Source organism: Centruroides sculpturatus, unplaced genomic scaffold, assembly GCF_000671375.1.
Source record: "Centruroides sculpturatus isolate CEXI.00-Female unplaced genomic scaffold, Cexi_2.0 scaffold222, whole genome shotgun sequence".
Taxonomy (NCBI): domain Eukaryota; kingdom Metazoa; phylum Arthropoda; class Arachnida; order Scorpiones; family Buthidae; genus Centruroides; species Centruroides sculpturatus.
The window spans coordinates 502201-522044 of NW_019384483.1; the positions used below are offsets into that span (position 1 = coordinate 502201).

General features: G+C 31.9%; 2 protein-coding genes across 3 annotated transcripts in view; one reads left to right on the forward strand and one right to left on the reverse strand.

Moving 5' to 3' along the window:
• Positions 1–1371: 1371 nt before the first annotated feature.
• Positions 1372–19844, forward strand: part of LOC111621522 (voltage-gated hydrogen channel 1-like) — a 56738-nt gene continuing 38265 nt past the window's right edge. Inside the window, exon 1 of one of the 2 annotated variants that reach the window (XM_023363679.1) lies at positions 1372–1502. The gene's annotated coding sequence lies outside the window, so the exon portion shown is untranslated. Of the gene's footprint in view, positions 1503–11761; positions 11894–19844 lie in introns of those variants that run through there. The other variant, XM_023363680.1, reaches the window with a different exon arrangement.
• On the reverse strand, positions 16863–18848 carry LOC111621510. Its single transcript, XM_023363664.1, has one exon. It carries the CDS (start codon positions 18846–18848, stop codon positions 16863–16865), a length of 1986 nt encoding a protein of 661 aa, XP_023219432.1.

The following is a 19844-nucleotide window of genomic DNA, read 5'->3' on the forward strand; positions in this document are numbered from 1 at the left end:
TTGGCTAGGCACGAATCAGTATTAAGTGGTTTTGTGAAGTCGCCGATCAGCGCGTAAAAGCAGAATATCCAAACCGTTCCGATTCGTATGTGGGAGCGTTGGGCACAGTGACAACTTTCCAGTTACATAAATTTCATCCCGATTTATTGTAACTTAAAAATATAGCTTACAATAACAATATTTTCCGATCTGTCGGCGGGGACTAAATCTTCAGATTTCCTTTTCTAACTGAGAGCGAAAGTCTTTTTTTTATTTTTATTTTAACTCTTTCCGCCCTGTGGGCACTAAGAGGGCCTCCTTCTGCAAGCCCATTATGGGTTCGGCCAGGCCCACAATGGGGCTGCCGGGTGGTGAAGGACGGGGCCCGACATATCCGAACGGACCACCACCCGAAAAATTCCTGGGGATTTTTCGACTCGTTCGGATTCGAACCCGGGTCCCCCAGAGCGGTAGGCTGCCACCTTGACCGCTCGACCATCCGCCCTCGAAAAGCGAAAGTCCTAAGAGAAAGGACCCTCGATGTTCCTTTGGGAGTCGACGGTTCCGGGGCATAGTTGTAGGAAATTCGAAGAGACGTTTGGTCTTGTTTTTAGTTGAGGATGAAGTTAATTCATCCAAGGAAGGTGTGGCATAATAGGAAGCAATGGAGAAAAGCTCCCGTGTCTTTGAAATTCTGATTTTTATAATTTTTTCGGGTCCTCCCAGTTTTATCGACTCAGCCACTTGTAGGCTCAAGTGAATAATAACTTCCCACAAAATGAAATTTATTCATTTAATTTTTTTGATTTAACGCTGTTAAAACTTCCAACGGTAACGACTTTTGTTCCTCTTAAACATTTTGTCATAAATGTTACAGTAATCTAATAATAGAAAAATAAAAATTAAATATAACAAATCACCAATTTACAAAATATTCAGTTTTTAAATTTAAAAGTTTCTTATCTTTACTAATTGTTTTTATGAAATGTTTTAATCGCTTTTCAAATATTTATGAATTTATTACATCTCGTTGCAATTTAACAATACTGTACTTTACTTTAAATATTTAATTTATAAACCAATTAAGTAAATATTTTGTTCGAAATTTTTCTTCGCAATGTTTAATTTACAAATTAAGTTTATACTGTATACAAACTTTCAATTTAGTAAACATACGGTGCGATGCGAGAAATATTTGTCTTAAATAGTGGCTTTTTTTTTAATCATTTTTATTTTATATTTTCTATTGTTCATCTCATTTTAATTCTATCTTATAAGATTAAAATTGACAATCTTATCTTATCGCTTTGTTTGACGCCAGGATAAAATAATAATAAAAATAAAAAAAAATTCTATTTAATTTCCTTTCGAGATTCATTTATCGAGAGGGCGTTGTTTTCCAAAAAGCTATTCAGTAAATAAATATGGCTTCCTGGCCAGTGTTTGGTGTTCTCGGATGGTGCAAAAATTAAGAAAAATAAAATTAAAAAACAAAAATCTTGCGGAAGTTAAATTTCCTGCGTGTGAGTTTAACAAAATTATAATTCAATATTTTATTAATCTTTTAAATATAAGTATATTATGTAGTATCCGAGTATATTTAATTTTTAATACTTGTTTATTGCATTATTAGTTATTATTAAAAAATAAAAATGGAGTTAGCTTCATTTCACGTATATTATCTGCTGCTTTCGTCAAATAAACGCATTATATGTAAACAAATCTGATCCAATATTATAAACACGAGATTGAAATTGATTAAAAAAAAGTGCATGTGTTGCACTGTTTTTAATCAATTTCAATGTTTTTAACCAATAAAAAACATTAAAATGCATATAAATATTAAATATTTTTCGTTCAGATAATTGAATTTTGCGTATAGAAAGTTTAATTTGGTTCGCCAAAGATTGTTTTATTATTATTATTGTCATCATCATCATCATCATCATCGAATTATGTAATTTATTAAATAAGATTTTTTTTTAAAAAACTTTTTCTATTCCAGGAGTATTTAATCCCTTAAAAGAATAATAATACTAGCTAAATTTAATTATGCAAATAAAGATAAACTATTGCTTAATAAGTAGACTATTATTAACTTCTAAAATGACATTTGATAGTGCTATGTCACTTCATGACATCAGAATACTAGTAATTTGGTTTTTCTTTTTCCTATACCAAGAATTTCGTGTTTAATATTGTAAACAACTTGATATTGTTTTACAATTAAAATAGTAATAAATGAATGCGAAGTGTCGTGTGTTTACTATTAGTGGTAAAATTATTTAGTATAATTTTGCAGTGTGTTGTTGATTTTACTGATTGTGGTTACTATCGTTTTGTTATAAAATTAAATGTACTTATACTGATATGATAAATGCAACCAATTCTATAAAATGTTTGGAATAATGCAACCGATTCTATAAAATGTCTGTAATAATGAGGTCAAACTTTGATTTCAAAGCTTTTTTTTTTTTTTTTTGTTATTGGGATCATTGACTTCTTTCCATTATCTGATTTTATTTTGTTGTCTTTTTATTAATGATATTGATCAATAAGAATGCTTAATAAATTACTTTGAGATAGTCGATTGATGTTTTATTGTAAATTTTGTCTCAAATTAAAAATTATTTTAAAATATCAATATAGAAAATTTACATTTTATTCAGTTGTCATTTTTATGTAATTGTTATAATGGTATTCATTTGATCTTTTCTTTTAAAGTAATATTTTTTCCATTCGTCTGAAAAATATGAAAAATATATGTCTTAAATGTCAAATTTGATTCAGAGTTTTATTTTTATTTATTGTAAAAAAGTGATGATATAATGAGTGTTAGGTAATAAAATACTTAATATTTGTTGCTAGTAAGAAGAAAAAATATGTAAAAAAGAAATTTCATGTTTTGGAAATGCTTAAATAATTTTTTTTTTGTTGTTTTACTAGTTGAAATCATTATCTGAAAAGATAATGATTTCAACTAGTAAAACAACAACAAAAAAAAATGTAGATCAAATTTAATTCTTATTAAATTTAGTAAGAAATTAAGAATAAATGAGATTATTTGAAATGGATTATCTAATTTTCTAATGTTTAAATTGTAAAATCACTAAACATTGGAATATTTGGAAATCCTTCACCTTCAGTAGAAAAATAGCAAATTCTCCAATAACTTAATTTAAATATTACTTGCAATTTCTTGGAAAAACGTTCAAGAATAGGATATGTAATAATCATTGCAAAATGATTTAAAAAATCTCCTTTCATTATAAACTTAAAAAGAAAAACACATTTTCAAGGAGTAATATAAGTTATTAAAGCAGTGACCTAAATACTCTTTCATGCTTTAAATTAGTTGCTTAAATTATGACAAAATAGTAATGAAGTAAATATTTTAAATATATTTATCAATGTGTGTAAAATCAATTTAATCTGTACTGGCTGATTTTCTCACAGCAACTCCAGATAGACAACTCAAAACTTTATTGTAGCATATTTTTATACAGATTATACATCATATGCATTTATCATATTTATCAATGCAAATCTTAAATAATTTTTGTACCTTCAGATAGTGTAATTGTGGATAAAATTTAAATTAAATTTATCCTAAATGGTTTTTCTTTGTAAGTGATTGTTTTAAAACCATAAAATTTTACCACTTAGTTAAAAGATGAAGTTAAATGAAAATTTTTAGCTACAGTAGTAAGAATGGTAATAATTAGCATATTTCTATATATGGTAAATATAAATTACAGCACTACAAGACTGAATTATATGATTCCGTGGTTAAACTTGAAACAGAAATAACTATGAAATCATGTTAAAGGAGTAAACTTTTTATAGGATAAACTTTTAATAGGATAGCATAATTGCAGCATTTTTCTTTTAATTGTTAATGTTATGGACAATTCCCTCATGCACTTATGTTTGTTACACTTCAAATAAAACAATACCACCATATCTGAAGTTTGTGCGAGGAATAAGAATAGTAATAATATGATAAAATAATAAAATAACTGTTACACATTTAAAAAAATAAAATAAAAACAAAACTTGCAAAGGATTGAATCTATATAATATAGATCCAGCATCTAGAACAGTGTTTCTCAACGGGGGCGATATCGCCCCCATGTGGGCGTTTTTCCATGTTGAGGGGCGATTAGTAACAATTTATATTTTGGGGGCAAAAAACAATTTTCTGGGCGATATAGTAAAACATTATATTAAGAATAATTAGATATTTTATTCGTTATATCGTACAATAATCAAACAAATAACATTATACTAGTGACTAGTCTATTCAATGCAGTATGAATTTGGCGTTAGCCTTGGAGTGAAGGGGGGGCGATACTACGTTGAAGGGTTTCTCAACCTCTAACGAATCGTCGCCCCGACGATTCGTTAGAGGTTGAGAAACGCTGATCTAGAACCTTCTCCGCTTGGCTACTGCCAATCAAAACTTCCAAGAACGTCAGTCTATGAGGCGTTAAATATACTTGAAATTATTTTTAATTTACGAGCGCTTTCGACGTAAATAAGCACGTCGTCTTCAGGTAAAATTAAATTCGAATAAAGAATTCGAACCATACATTTAAATTTAAAACATTAACGATACTAGCCGTTTTTGAACATACAAAAAAGAGATTTTAAATTTAAATATTTAGAATTAAACATTTAAAATTGGTGCGCATGCGTTTTAAAACAAATAAACATCGATTGGAGTGGCTATTAATTATTATGTGAACGCGAAAAATTGGCGCACGTGCACCTTAACATGCATAACATGAGAGCCAATTAGATGTCTATTAAGAACAATTAAATTTTTAGAATTTAAATTAAAACACTTTGTAAATACGTATAAAATTTTTGGCACGCATGCGCCTTAACATAGACAGCATAGAAACCGATCGGAATAGATCCACAAGTGCAAGTTTATGTTAAAATTTAAATTTTAAATATTAAAGCGCGGGACATAATTTAAAATACATAACACACATAAAAAGACGCACATAAAGGGGCCGACATGTATGTGCTTTGAATCATGTAGGAGGTGCGGGAAGAGAATGCAAAATTATTGTTGGTTTTTTAACCGCCTGAATAAATTAATCTAAATATTGTAAGAATGGCTACTGCCATTCTTACAAGATTTAGAACTTCCTGACTTATAAGCTAAACACAATTTTCAGAGGTCTGTTTTTTGGAAATGCTTGAAAAGTGGGTCCTATTATTTGGACAAGGAACTATTTGTGTTTAGGGCTAATTGCTCACCAAGTTTTGTTCAAATTGAGAGGACAACACCTGGCCATCTCCTCATCAGTGACAAAAGATAAAGCCAAGTTTCATTCCATTGTTATAAATTATTGTGCCATTAGACAATATTTGCATATATTTATGTACAAAATCAAGTTATGCACAAACTACCCAGCTTTGATTTTCTGTATGCATTAATTGTTTCAATCAATTATTATTTTATAAGTACTTCAATAGTTTATTTATCCACGTAATTCTTTTATCTGTGTTCCTTCTTGAAATTTATCATGTTGTTTCCTAATTTTTGTCTTTTTTTTTATCTGGACTGTCATTCTTCTTTCTTGTTATTACAGCAACTTTAAATGTGTAGTATTTTTTTTTTTCAATTTTATTTATTTTAAATTTAGTTACAATGAAAAATTATAAAATATGAAATATTTTATAATTTTAAATATGATTATAAATATTTTATAATTTTAAAAATTGTAAATNTTGAACACCACTAGTTCAGATGCTGCTGCCAACTGCAAAGTGATTCTTAAATGATGTGAAACTTTCCACACCTAAGCTGCAATCTTTTTTTCATTGTAAAAACAACACATAAGTCATGGATTATATTCCAAAAATTACATAAGAATATAAATATCCAAATCCAATATTTATATATTAAAGCCAAATGATTTCCAAATTATATCATGCTATATTATTACTATTTTCTTCCAGAAACTTTAAATTATTAAAATATTAATTTAATTATAATTATTAAATTTAGCAAGAGATGGCACCTAATGCTTGCCTCTAATGCCAAATTACTTAGCATTTAATTATTATTATTAGTAGTAATATAGCCTGATATAATTTGGCAATTATTTGGCTTTATGATGTAAGGATTTAATACACTACAGTATTCTAAAAACACTATGCTACAACTAAGTTTCTGTCAAATACTTAAAGAGAATTAAAACTATACACTTCAGCACTAGTCTCTAAGAAAAAGTCTATTTGCCTGTGAGCTAATACAGTATATTATTCATGGACTTATCCATCAAAAATATAATTTTTTTCAGTTTATAAAAATTTCATAATATTTTTTTTTAATTTATAAAATTTAAATATTTTAAAAATTCAAGTAAATCTATTATGTAAATAATAATAAACTACAGTCGACCCCCCCTATAACACTGTTGATTTTTCTGTTTTATATGAATTCCATGTTGTACGAGTCACTTAGATTTTACAAATACGTGTGCCGGGCTGTGAACAGCTCACATATTTGTATAATCTAAGTGACTCAAACAACATGGAATTCATATAAAATGGAATTATCAACAGTGTTATGGGGGTCGACTGTATATATTATAATAGTTTAAAATTTATCTATAAAAGTCAAACAGATATTAAACACCTGCAACTATCATAATCAAGAAGTAAAATATTACTAAATATAGCAGTAAATATTCAATGAATATTTAAATAAACAAATTTCTATTACTGAATATATAAATTTATAATTTTTATAATTTTTTATATATTTATATAAGGCTACAGACAAAACTAACTCATTTTTAAAATTAATGCATGAGTCGTTAAGGGTTGATTTTATCCCTTTTGAAGGACGTTACCACCCCACAATTTATCACAGTCCTGGACTTTAATCCCTCTATCCCGCGATCCTGCTTCTCCCAACCTTTTGTGCACTCAGGGACACCCTTTTACGTATCTTGGACGATAACACCCTACACCACCACGTACTGGAGATGGTCCACTTACTCTTCTACAGTTCCTTTTTCCAATTTAATGGTACAATCTACATGTAAGGAAAAGGTGTCCCCATGGGCAGCCCAATTTCAGGGGACTTATGTGAAATGATTATAAGACAACTGGAGACAAAGTCCTTCCACAGTTCCTCTCCAACATCCTTTTATACAGGAAATACATTGACGATATTTTAGTTTTCTGGAGGACAGTTCCAGATATTTTGGCCTTTGCTGACACTTTTAATAATAACCTGTTCGGCTTAACCTTAGAGCTCGAACAAGCCAATCACAAGGAGGTCCACTTCCTTGACATAAAGATCAGAGTCAAGGAGAAGCGCATCCTCACATCCGTCTACCGCAAACCAAATTCTACATCCACATACATATCTGTGGGGTCATGTGACCTCTTTCCGTATAAATTAGTGGCATTCAATGCTTTAATCAGGAGAGCGTTTTCTCATTCATCTTCTACACAAGCACTTGCCGCTGAGCTAATTCATATACACCATGTTGCATTCACCCACGGTTTCCCCGATGCTCACTCATAAACTGATTGCACGCTATCACTGAACACACTCACAATGCACCATCATGACTGACATGCAGAGTGACAACCATCCTGACGTTATTCAACAAGTCCCTATCACGTTCAATCTGTATGCTAAAACACTTTACACTGAGATTGCCATGAAGCACCAAATTCAGATCACATACAGGTCCACCATATTTGACATCCTCTGCATTGGGAAAGACCCCCCTCAACTGGAACAGACTACCAGGTGTGTACAGTATCCCCATTAGAGACAACAGATTTGATAGGGATCTCATTTACATCGGATTGACCAAATGCTCCTTGGAGGTCAGATTGCAGGAGCACACAGCAGATATTCAACACAAGAGAAACTCCACTGCCCTCTCCACTTACGCCTTTGATCCCGACATCTCGGCGGCCTTTAATCAGGCAACACTAGTCTACACTACGTCACACATTGAACACCTAAAATGGCTAGAAGCCATTTACATTTTATAAATCGACCCTTAATGACTCATGCATCAATTTTAAAGATCAGTTAGTTTTGTCTGTAGCCTGGCAGGCGTTGATGGACTCTGAACTTTAATTGTTAAGATCTGATTACCCTACGATTATGCATGCGCGCCTNCAGAGTCCATCAACGCCTGCCAGGCTACAGACAAAACTAACTCATTTTTAAAATTGATGCATGAGTCGTTAAGGGTTGATTTTATCCCTTTTGAAGGACGTTACCACCCTACAATTTATCACAGTCTTGGACTTTAATCCCTCTATCCCGTGATCCTGCTTCTCCCAACCTTTTGTGCACTCAGGGACACCCTTTTACGTATCTTGGATGATAACACTCTACACCACCACATACTGGAGATCGTTCACTTACTCTTCTACAGTTCCTTTTTCCAATTTAATGGTACAATCTACATGCCAGGAAGAGGTGTCCCCATGGGCAGCCCAATTTCAGGGGACCTATGTGAAATGATTATAAGACAACTGGAGACAAAGTCCTTCCACAGTTCCTCCCCAACATCCTTTTATACAGGAAATACATTGATGATATTTTAGTTTTCTGGAGGACAGTTCCAGATATTTTGGCCTTTGTTGACACTTTTAATAATAACCCGTTTGGCTTAACCTTAGAGCTCGAACAAGCCAATCACAAGGAGGTCCACTTCCTTGACATAAATATCAGAGTCGAGGAGAAGCGCATCTTCACATCCGTCTACCGCAAATCAAATTCTACATCCACATACATATCTATGGGATCATGTGACCCCTTCCCGTATAAATTAGCGGCATTCAATGCTTTAATCAGGAGAGCGTTTTCTCATTCATCTTCTACACAAGCACTTGCTGCTGAGCTAATTCATATACACCATGTTGCATTCACCCACGGTTTCCTGATGCTCACTCATAAACTGATTGAACGCTATCATTGAACGCACTCAAATGCACCGTCACGACTGACATGCAGAGTGACAACCATCCTGACGTTCAACAAGTCCCTATCACGTTCAATCCGTATGCTAAAACACTTTACACTGAGATCGCCATGAAGCACCAAATTCAGATCACATACAGGTCCACCATATTTGTCATCCTCTGCAATGGGAAAGACCCCCCCCCTCAACTGGAACAGACTACCAGGTGTGTACAGTATCCCCATTAGAGACAACAGATTTGATAGGGATGTCATTTACGTCGGATTGACCAAACGCTCCTTGGGGGTCAGATTGCAGGAGCACATAGCAGATATTCAACATAAGAGATACTCCACTGCCCTCTCCACTTACGCCTCTTATCCCGACATCTCGGCGGCCTTTAATCAGGCAACACTAGTCTACACTACGTCACACATTGAACACCTAAAATGGCTAGAAGCCATTTACATTTATAAATCGACCCTTAATGACTCATGCATCAATTTTAAAGATCAGTTAGTTTTGTCTGTAGCCTGGCAGGCATTGATGGACTCTGAACTTTAATTGTTAAGATATGATTACCCTACGATTATGCATGCGCAACTCATATTACACTTTCGAATATATATATATTTTTTCTCATATACTGTTAACCGATTGCTCCATCCCATCAGAAACTCCCTTTTTCACCCGAGGAAGAACTCACAGCAGTTTGAAAACGTTTGTGGTGAACTTTTTCTTTTGTTTTTTTCGTCACACCAGAAATAAGTTCTAGGAGTAGGATTTTTTAACACATCCTGGTATTAATGTTGTTGTTGATTTATTACAAACTATTACAGTATGACATTTGTACAATTTGTTTATCAGAAACTGTATATTTAATACAATATTACACATTTATATATGCTAATTTCTAATAAATTACTGTTTTTGAAAACAACAAAAAATTTGCTTGAAAAACTTATCAAGTGTTGTCTGTTGTTTATTTGCATTTATTAACTCCTGAATATAATTCTCCTTGTCATAATGCTTTTGAAGNAATGGCTAGAAGCCATTTACATTTTATAAATCGACCCTTAATGACTCATGCATCAATTTTAAAGATCAGTTAGTTTTGTCTGTAGCCTGGCAGGCGTTGATGGACTCTGAACTTTAATTGTTAAGATCTGATTACCCTACGATTATGCATGCGCGACTCATATTACACTTTCAAATATATATATATTTTCTCATATACTGTTAACCGATTGCTCCGTCCCATCAGAAACTCCCTTTTTCACCCGAGGAAGAACTCGCAACAGTTCAAAAACGTTTGTGGTGAACTTTTTCTTTTGTTTTTTTCGTCATACCAGAAATAGGTTCTAGGATTTTTTAACACATCCTGGTATTAATGTTGTTGTTGATTTATTACAAACTATTACAGTATGACATTTGTACAATATGTTTATCAGAAACTGTATACTTAATACAATATTACACATTTATATATGCTAATTTCTAATAAATTACTGTTTTTGAAAACAACAAAAAATTTGCTTGAAAAACTTATCAAGTGTTGTCTGTTGTTTATTTGCATTTATTAACTCCTGAATATAATTCTCCTTGTCATAATGCTTTTGAAGCTTGTTTGAATCTATATTGCATAGCACGATGAAGAATTCATAGAGCTTCTTGCATCTGGGTATTAATTGGAGGAACTTATTCTAAACAAAATAAAATATAATAAACTTGCTAACCTCCCATTTACTCCTAATTCTAATGTTCCTAGATCTAGATTGGGACTTCCATTTCTTACTGATCACATCAAATATTTCAACTGCTTACTTTTTACAAATATTTTAATGGTTGTATTCACTCTGATTGGCTTTCCTTACAGGTTTTCCAATGTTTTACCTGTAATCAAACTTGCATTTTAATCCCTTCTTTTAGGCTAGCTCTTTCTATTAGATCATATTTTTATCATTCTTCTCAAAGCATTTGTAATGTTGAACAATTTTTACATTTTGATTTATTACATTTTAAATAAATATGTAAACACCTATTCTATAACATGTAAGTTTTTCTTGATCTGTAATCTGCTTGTTTATTTTATGTGTAATTTTGTTTTATTATTGTTTTTAAGAGTTGTTTTTTTCTTTTTATTGTATAGGTGGAGAAAATTAATTGTCCCAGTGATATTTCCTATTGTATTTGTAAAAAATCGAAAAAATATTCTGAAATTTCTTCTTCTTTAAATAGGCTAGGTACATTTTCTTCTGATAATTTGGAGATATATCAGCAACATCTTGACATATTTTCAATAGTCATTTTAGCCGTCTCTTCAATATTGCTATCCATATTCACCTAATACTGAAATTTGTCTTTAAACATACTGCCTGGAATTCTTTTGCAAATTTAACCTGTAAGATCAGATTATTTGGAAGTGAGAGTTTCAGCATTTATTTTAGAAAAGCCACCTTTTGGAAGCAGTTTTCTCTGAACTTGTTTCCAAGACATTGTTAGCAAATACAATGCATCAAGAAGGGAAATATTTTTTGCAGTTGCATTTGCATCAGGTTGATCTTGAATTTCATCAAGTTTAACTATAATTTGTGCACAGATTTGCTTGTGGTAATAAGCTTTTAAAGTTTGTATGATACCTTGGTCACATGGCTGAGTTAACAATGTAGTGTTTGAAGGTAAGATCATCATTTTGATATTTTTAAGTTTTTGCTTTGTTTTTGCTTTGCATAAGCAAAAAGCTTAAGTTTTTGCTTTGCTTCTGCAAAGCAAAAACTTAAAAAACTTTTTATAGAGCACTTATATAGTCTTATTAACTCAATAGATCACAAAATTCAACTACAGAAGCCTCAACAGAAATGTTAATCCTCAAGTGTGTTCTTTAGGAAAAGATCTACAGTACATGTATTTTCTAGAATTCTTGTCATACCCTTACAGTATGTAAAAGATAAAAGGTATGTTTTGGTTAAAAGTAAATTTTGAGGATAAGGCCCATTTATTATAAATTTTTTAAGAATTCTTATTGTTTGTCCCAAAGTGTAATTATCACAATTGATAACAATAGCTGAAATTTGATTATTATAATAAAAAGATTATTTTTAACTGATTTTACATCATAGTGTTTTGGAAAACTGATTATAATAACAATAGTGATCAATAACATTATCTATGATTATAATAACTGGATTTCACTGTATTGTTTTCTCTTGAATAGAAAAAGTTGTTTCTGCTACGCCTTATGAGTGTTTTATTGCCATCCCCCATTGCTAGAAAACAAATGAAATCTGTAGACTTCATTTGTTTTCTAGCAATGGAGAAAGGAAATACATTTCCTGAATTAGAACAAGCATTTATTTAGTGTGATCATTACAATTCCGGGATGCAATTTTTNTTTATTATAAATTTTTTAAGAATTCTTATTGTTTGTCCCAAAGTGTAATTATCACAATTGATAACAATAGCTGAAATTTGATTATTATAATAAAAAGATTATTTTTAACTGATTTTACATCATAGTGTTTTGGAAAACTGATTATAATAAAAATAGTGATCAATAACATTATCTATGATTATAATAACTGGATTTCACTGTATTGTTTTCTCTTGAATAGAAAAAGTTGTTTCTGCTACGCCTTATGAGTGTTTTATTGCCATCCCCCATTGCTAGAAAACAAATGAAGTCTGTAGACTTCATTTGTTTTCTAGCAATGGAGAAAGGAAATGCATTTCCTGAATTAGAACAAGCATTTATTTAGTGTGATATCATCACAATTCTGGGATGCAATTTTTAATCATATTTTTAATTTATTTAATTTAAAAATATATGCCCTCCACCTCAAATTAGTAGTGGCTTGCCCCTGTACAGGTACACCATACTTTAACAACATAGTTGTACTGGTCATCTATTAACTACTTTCAGAAGAAAAGTTTTGAATTGAAATAATGTAACTTCTGGTTTGCATCAGAAGTTCATATATAGTTAATTCAGACCGCTTGACCCTAATGTTTTCATATCCAGTCATGGATTTTATCTATCTAACTCCATTCTCAAGATTAAGGAAAGATGGATGGACAACAGTGGGAATTTATAGGTCTATGATTTTTTCAAATTGCAGTTCAAGAAGAAAGATTATCATTTTAAAAGAAGGGTGATCAAACAGAAATTTTCTGAAGGATTGGGCAAAGCACAAATGTTGTAGATAATTTCATTATGTAAGATGCTAATTATGAAAAATAGTCTGAGAGGTCTGATGCCCTCATCCAGAGGAAGAAAGCCCAAATCTTTCATATAGCATCTAATTTTCTTGTCTGCCAGGGACATTGCAGAAGAAAGCTAGTGTTCAAACCAACTCACAAAATTTCCAATGTCTCCTACAATATACCAAATGTCTAGGTAGGAGTGTAATGAAGAAGCAACCTTGTGAGGATGAACTTTGTTTGAACAGTAATGCATTGGTCTAAAGATTGGGATAAATCATTTTTGCTAATGAAAGAAGTTCAGTCTTGGTGAATCAGATGGTTACTTTATATTACTTCCATGATCTAAGGAAAAGTGAAGGGATTATGTCTTCCAGACAATGGGAGATGATTTGGTCATGATATGGGCTGCTGTTTGTTTTCACATATGATCCTATTGTTGTCTTGGATGACAAAGTGAATGCAGTATGTACAGAGATGTGATGAATGAACTTGTGTTGCACTGAATCTGGTAATGTTGCTCATTTCATGAAATAGAAAAAGTAAATATGAAATGTTCACAAGCACTTTTGGTAACTGTACATTACCGAAAGTGCTCATGAACATTTTATATTTATATTGTAATAATTCACCGTGGTAACACCACAACACGTATGTGATTTTACAATAATTAAAAAGTCAGCGTGAAGTGATAACTAATTTTATTATGGAAAATAGAAAAAATTTGCATAATTCAAGATATGCTGATTTCAAGAAATTGGCAATATTTTTGTCAAATTCATGAAAATGGCAATTGTGTCAAGTAATATTAGTGCAGTAAATTTCTGAACCTATGTATTTGTAAAGCTTTCATTTTGGTTTGTTTTCACTTATTATTATTTTGGAGTTTCTAATTTTTCTATTAATACTCACTTTTTAATACATATGCTTAAGCTCTAATGTAGGATTTAATGTAACATACATTTAGTAAACATTATTAGAAAGTATTAAATATCATTAAGTAATATTACAGTAATAAGACAATACTAAAATAAATCTGTGCCTAACATTTTCTAAACCATAACTCGATGAGCTAAGCAAAATTTGGTATCTCATTAGAAAATATAAAATGTCAATTTCATGAAATAGGCAGTTCAAAATTAGCATATCTTGTAAAATAGGCAAAAAAGTTGATCTAATTAATGAAATCAGTAGTCAATATTCTAATTTCACAAATTTTTATGCAAATTTTTGCATATTGTATGAAATGAACAATGTTCTTGGATTTGGCATAACACATGCACTAAGTTTTGAGGCATTGATTGATCAAGAATTTCTTTCATTATCAACAAGACAACACCCCTATACATTCAGTGAGAATTGTGAAACTCAAATATTGACTAATTATTGAAAAAATGCAAAGTTTACAATAGATGGGGCTAGAAAAAATATGTTATTCCAAGTTATGGATCCATTGACAGGAGATAAAATTACAATGATTTGGTGGAACCTGGAGAAAAAAATTTGTTATTCCCATAAATCTTTTGTTCTGCAATCATTAAAATGAGATTCTACTGTATATCAGGATTAGACAAACCAAAAATTTTTGAAGTTGGCAGGGTTATTTCTAAGTTATTATTATAAGAAGCTATTAAATTTAGCCGGTTAAAGGTCAAGAAATAGGGAGATAGAGAGGGGATTATGTGTCATATATTGAGTAGAATCAGACTTAATGAAAATTTTACTTGATGTTGGCATTTATTTGATGTCATTAGACTAAATGGCAAAATGATAAATTATTAACTGTAAAAAAAATTGTACCTAAACATTGAAAAACATTTTATTCATTTATGCCGTATTGTTTTGTCACATTGAAATGAGATATTTTCTAGTAAATGAAATCTTATTCTGTACAATGAAAATAATTTTGAATTTCTCAATCAAATTGTGATCATAGCATTAAATACTGTATTTTTGGGGCTGTCCATAAATTACATTTGTATTTTTCTTGGAATTTTTACTCCCCCTCATTGTCCTAGTTTGTCAAAGCTTTTGTAACCTCTCTCCTCTACAGATGTTTAATAAAACTCTCTCTACATCAAAATCTTTTATCACTTTATTAATAATAAAATGTATAAACTATGTAAAATTTAGTGAAATAAAACAAACATCTATTGAAGATTAACCCCTTCCCCTGACTTGTCATAATCCCCACCTTCCCTTCCAGTGTGGACATTATTTATGGACAGCCCCTATCTTGAAATATGCATAATATGAAATTGACATTTTTATTTTTTTGTTGCTGAGTGTAACTGAGGGAAATTTGATCCATGGATTTTTTTTAACTGTTAACACAGGATCTTTTCTGTTTTCTTATCTTAGTATGAAATCTTAAGGAACATTGAATTCTGATAAATCAGCAAAACATATTTTATTAATATAAAAATGTAAAATTTTAATATTTATTTTTTAATTTTCAATAATTTTTCTGATAATATATAAGAGTAAAGCATTTATTTTTTGAATTATTAATAATACTTATTAATTTGATTTATTATTATTTTGTTACAGTAGCATTTTTATTATAGGTAGTATTAAATAATCATTATAATTACTATACAAATATTGGTATCTAAGGTTATTATTCATTTTGAGATTTGCACTCATTCTGTTATCAAGTTATTAAAGATAGCAGTCTTCTAGTGTTAAGATAATTGAAACAGCATAAAAAGTAACCAATCTAGTTTTTCAGATAATGGTGATTAAATCTGTAATATTAGTAATAAATGATAACATGATAATTAAATAGATTAAATTGCAGCATTAGATTTATAATTGATAACTTTTATTGAATTTTTTAAAAAATATTATTCAATGCTAATATATATTTTATATACAGTTATAGAATGAACAGAAAATAATTTATTTCAAATATGTCATTAATTTAAATTAATTTATAAAATAATATTAAATATTGTTTCAAATAATGCCAAATTTCTTCAATTTTAAGACATCAAGTCTGTTTCAGAATCATGATGCATCTTTAAAGTTTAAATTAAGCACTCATTAACAGAAAAGTTCAGTTGAACTGGTATGACTGTTGAGTATTAAAGCTGAAAATACCTGTTTTTGATGCATAATGAATGTCCTATGTAGTCTATGCATGATGACTGCTGATTGTTGTTTTGGACTACAAATGTAAGAGGTAATCAATTCTAAAACACAGCTCACTTTCAGATGAGTAAAAAATGGGTAAAAAATGTACTTAGAAACAATGAAATATGGTGCATTAAAATTGTTTTTGATAAATTTTTATTGGAAATCGTGACGATATATTATTATAAAATAATAAATATATATATCACACTAACCTTATGAATATATACTAATATACTATCACTGCACATCGGGTTGTATATAATACAATAAATCTGACTTACGGAACCTTTAACCGATGTGTGTCACTTTTTCTTTCAAAAATCAAACGTTTTCCTAACCCCTTCTGGGTTCTTCATCAGGATAACAGCTGGATCGAATATCGATTTCAAAAAGTTTTAATGATTCCGAACTTGACTCGTTCCATTCGCTTAATCCGTCACGTGATGTAATTGAAATTGTTCTATTTTTGACGGTCGATGTTCAAATTTAAGAGAACGATCCAAAACATGTTATTGAGATATAACGATTATTTAATATTCTCGTGTTCCCTAATATCATTTATTTTTACGGCTCAATATAATTTCGTTATCACTCTTTATGGAGTAGTTTTTGCCACGCCCTGGAAAGGCTGATCTCTTCTCTTGAATTAATACACTCGGATTTGTCATACGCCCTAAAAATTTCCATCTCTTCTAGCCATTTTAGTTGGTGAATATGTGGTGTGGAGGCAATTATCCGTGCTGCATTGAAGTCCGCCACTATTTCGGGATCAGTGGCATATGTGGAGAGTGAGGTTGTGTGCCTGTTGTGCTGTATATCCGAAATATGTTCTTTTAATCTAACCTCTAACGAGCGTTTAGTTGATCCCACATATACCAGGTCTCTGTTGAACCTGTTATCCCTTATAGGAATTTTATATACTCCTGATATCCTCTCCATCCTGGGTCCGTCTTTTTCATTACGTAGGATGTCAAACAAGGTGCTGCATCTTCTGTATGCTATGTTAACATTTCTTTGTTTAGCAATGGTGTTGTACAGGGACTTCAATAGCGGGTTGAACTTAATGGGTATCCTCCTATTTTCTATATTATTGCTTGTGTTTTGCGTGTTGATTACAATGTTGGAAGAAGCCTGTGTTTGTTTGTGGCGCTCTGCGATCTTTTGTATAATATTTCGGTACCCGTGTGATCTGGCGATACTTTCCAAGTAATTTAACTCCTCCGTTAGTGCTTGTTGTGTGGAAGAGTGTGTGTAAGCTCGTTTAACCAATGCCCTAAAAGCCGCCATTTTGTACTGGAAGGGATCACATGAGCTTACTGGTATGTATGCCGGTACATTAGTAGGTTTGCGAAAAACCGATGTGCGGATGATGGAATCATCAAATCTTATGTCCAAATCCAGGAAATGTACTCTGGTGTTACTGTGTTGTTCCATCTCTAATGTCAGTCCATACGGGTTGTCATTCATTTCGTCTAAAAAACAGGCTATGTTGGGGGTTGTCCTCCATAGGATGATGATGTCGTCGACATATCTTTTGTATAGTATAATGTCGTGGAGGAATTTAGGCAATGTCCTGTTTTCCAATTGTCTAATAACTAGTTCACATAAATCCCCGGATACCGAACTACCCATGGGAACACCTCTTGTTTGTGTGTACAACTTTCCTTTAAATTGAAACACCGAGTTGTAACAAATTAGATGGGCCAATTCTAGTGCCTGATGTTGTAGCTCATTAGAGCCTAATTTTTCAAAAAGAAAGTCCCTTAGGGCGCAGAAGCATGGAGGAAGTTCAATCGACGGGTATAAGGATCTAAAATCCAGTACTGTAGCATAACACGGAGAGGTGACCATCTTGAGTTGTTCTATTAATTCCAACGTGTTGGAGATGGAAAATTGGTATCCCTGCAGGTGTGGAGTAAGAATGTTGTGTACCTCTTCCTCTATCTTTCGTGTGGGCGCTTTGGCCCTATCCACCACTGGGCGTAACTGTTTCCCTTCTTTATGTGTTTTAGCAAAAGCAAATAATTTTGGGGCATCCGGTGCGTCCATTATAATGTTCTTCAATTTCAATTTGGTAGTTAACTTCGTAGATGCGAAGCGTTTGACTCTTGAGTGTATCTTATCTATCATGTTATATTGAACCTCATTGCATCTTGTTACTTCTAGGTACTCACACAGGCCTTTCTCGTATGTTTCTCTCTTCATAATGACTAATAATCTCGCTTTATCTGCTCTAACCAACGTGATATTATTTTGCCTTATCCATCGAGTCGTGCGTTTAAGATCCTCTCTGAATTGGAGCATCTCTCTAGAGACCTTATTATTTATTATTTTGAACGAGGCTACCCATCTATAGTATTCCTTCTGTATGTCAGATAGGCCTCGTATTAATAATTCTAGGTCTGGAATGCACGATCGTATCGTATCTTTAATGTGAGGGATAGGTGCGTACGCCGGTCCAAACTTTAGGATGTGTTCAACGTAACTCGGCACCTGTATGTCATCCCATATAATAAATGGACATTCGTTGTGTTCGTCGGTGGAAGGTATTTGAAAACGTAGAATCCATTGCATTTTCTTGCAATAATGTCTGTCTCCTTAAGCTATTTCTTAGCCTTTCTTGTATGTTGCTAATTTTTGCATTCTCCAATGCTAAAAGTCTGGGGTCCTGCTGAAATAACGTGTTTTCAATGTCCACTAGTTGTACTAATTTGGAATAAACCGATTTCCTAGTCATCCTTACTGCCCTGTTCATACACATCCATGTAACTTTATTGCGTAACGGTTCGTTTCCTGGTGGTAGGTTAATGCGATAAATGGTCATAGGGAACACACGTATTCTCTTGCATTTCATTAAAAAATCCAGCTTTGCTCTAGCCTTAGTAAGGCTGACGACGATTTTATGATAATAATTAGTCGGCATCACTTAATAATTATATACTAATATACTATCACTGCACATCGGGTTGTATATAATACAATAAATCTGACTTACGGAACCTTTAACCGATGTGTGTCACTTTTTCTTTCAAAAATCAAACGTTTTCCTAACCCCTTCTGGGTTCTTCATCAGGATAACAGCTGGATCGAATATCGATTTCAAAAAGTTTTAATGATTCCGAACTTGACTCGTTCCATTCGCTTAATCCGTCACGTGATGTAATTGAAATTGTTCTATTTTTGACGGTCGATGTTCACACTCTCTTCCACACAACAAGCACTAACGGAGGAGTTAAATTACTTGGAAAGTATCGCCAGATCACACGGGTACCGAAATATTATACAAAAGATCGCAGAGCACCACAAACAAACACAGGCTTCTTCCAACATTGTAATCAACACGCAAAACACAAGCAATAATATAGAAAATAGGAGGATACCCATTAAGTTCAACCCTCTATTGAAGTCCCTGTACAACACCATTGCTAAACAACGAAATGTTAACATAGCACACAGAAGATGCAGCACCTTGTTTGACATCCTACGTAATGAAAAAGACGGATCCAGGATGGAGAGGATATCAGGAGTATATAAAATTCCTATAAGGGATAACAGGTTCAACAGAGATCT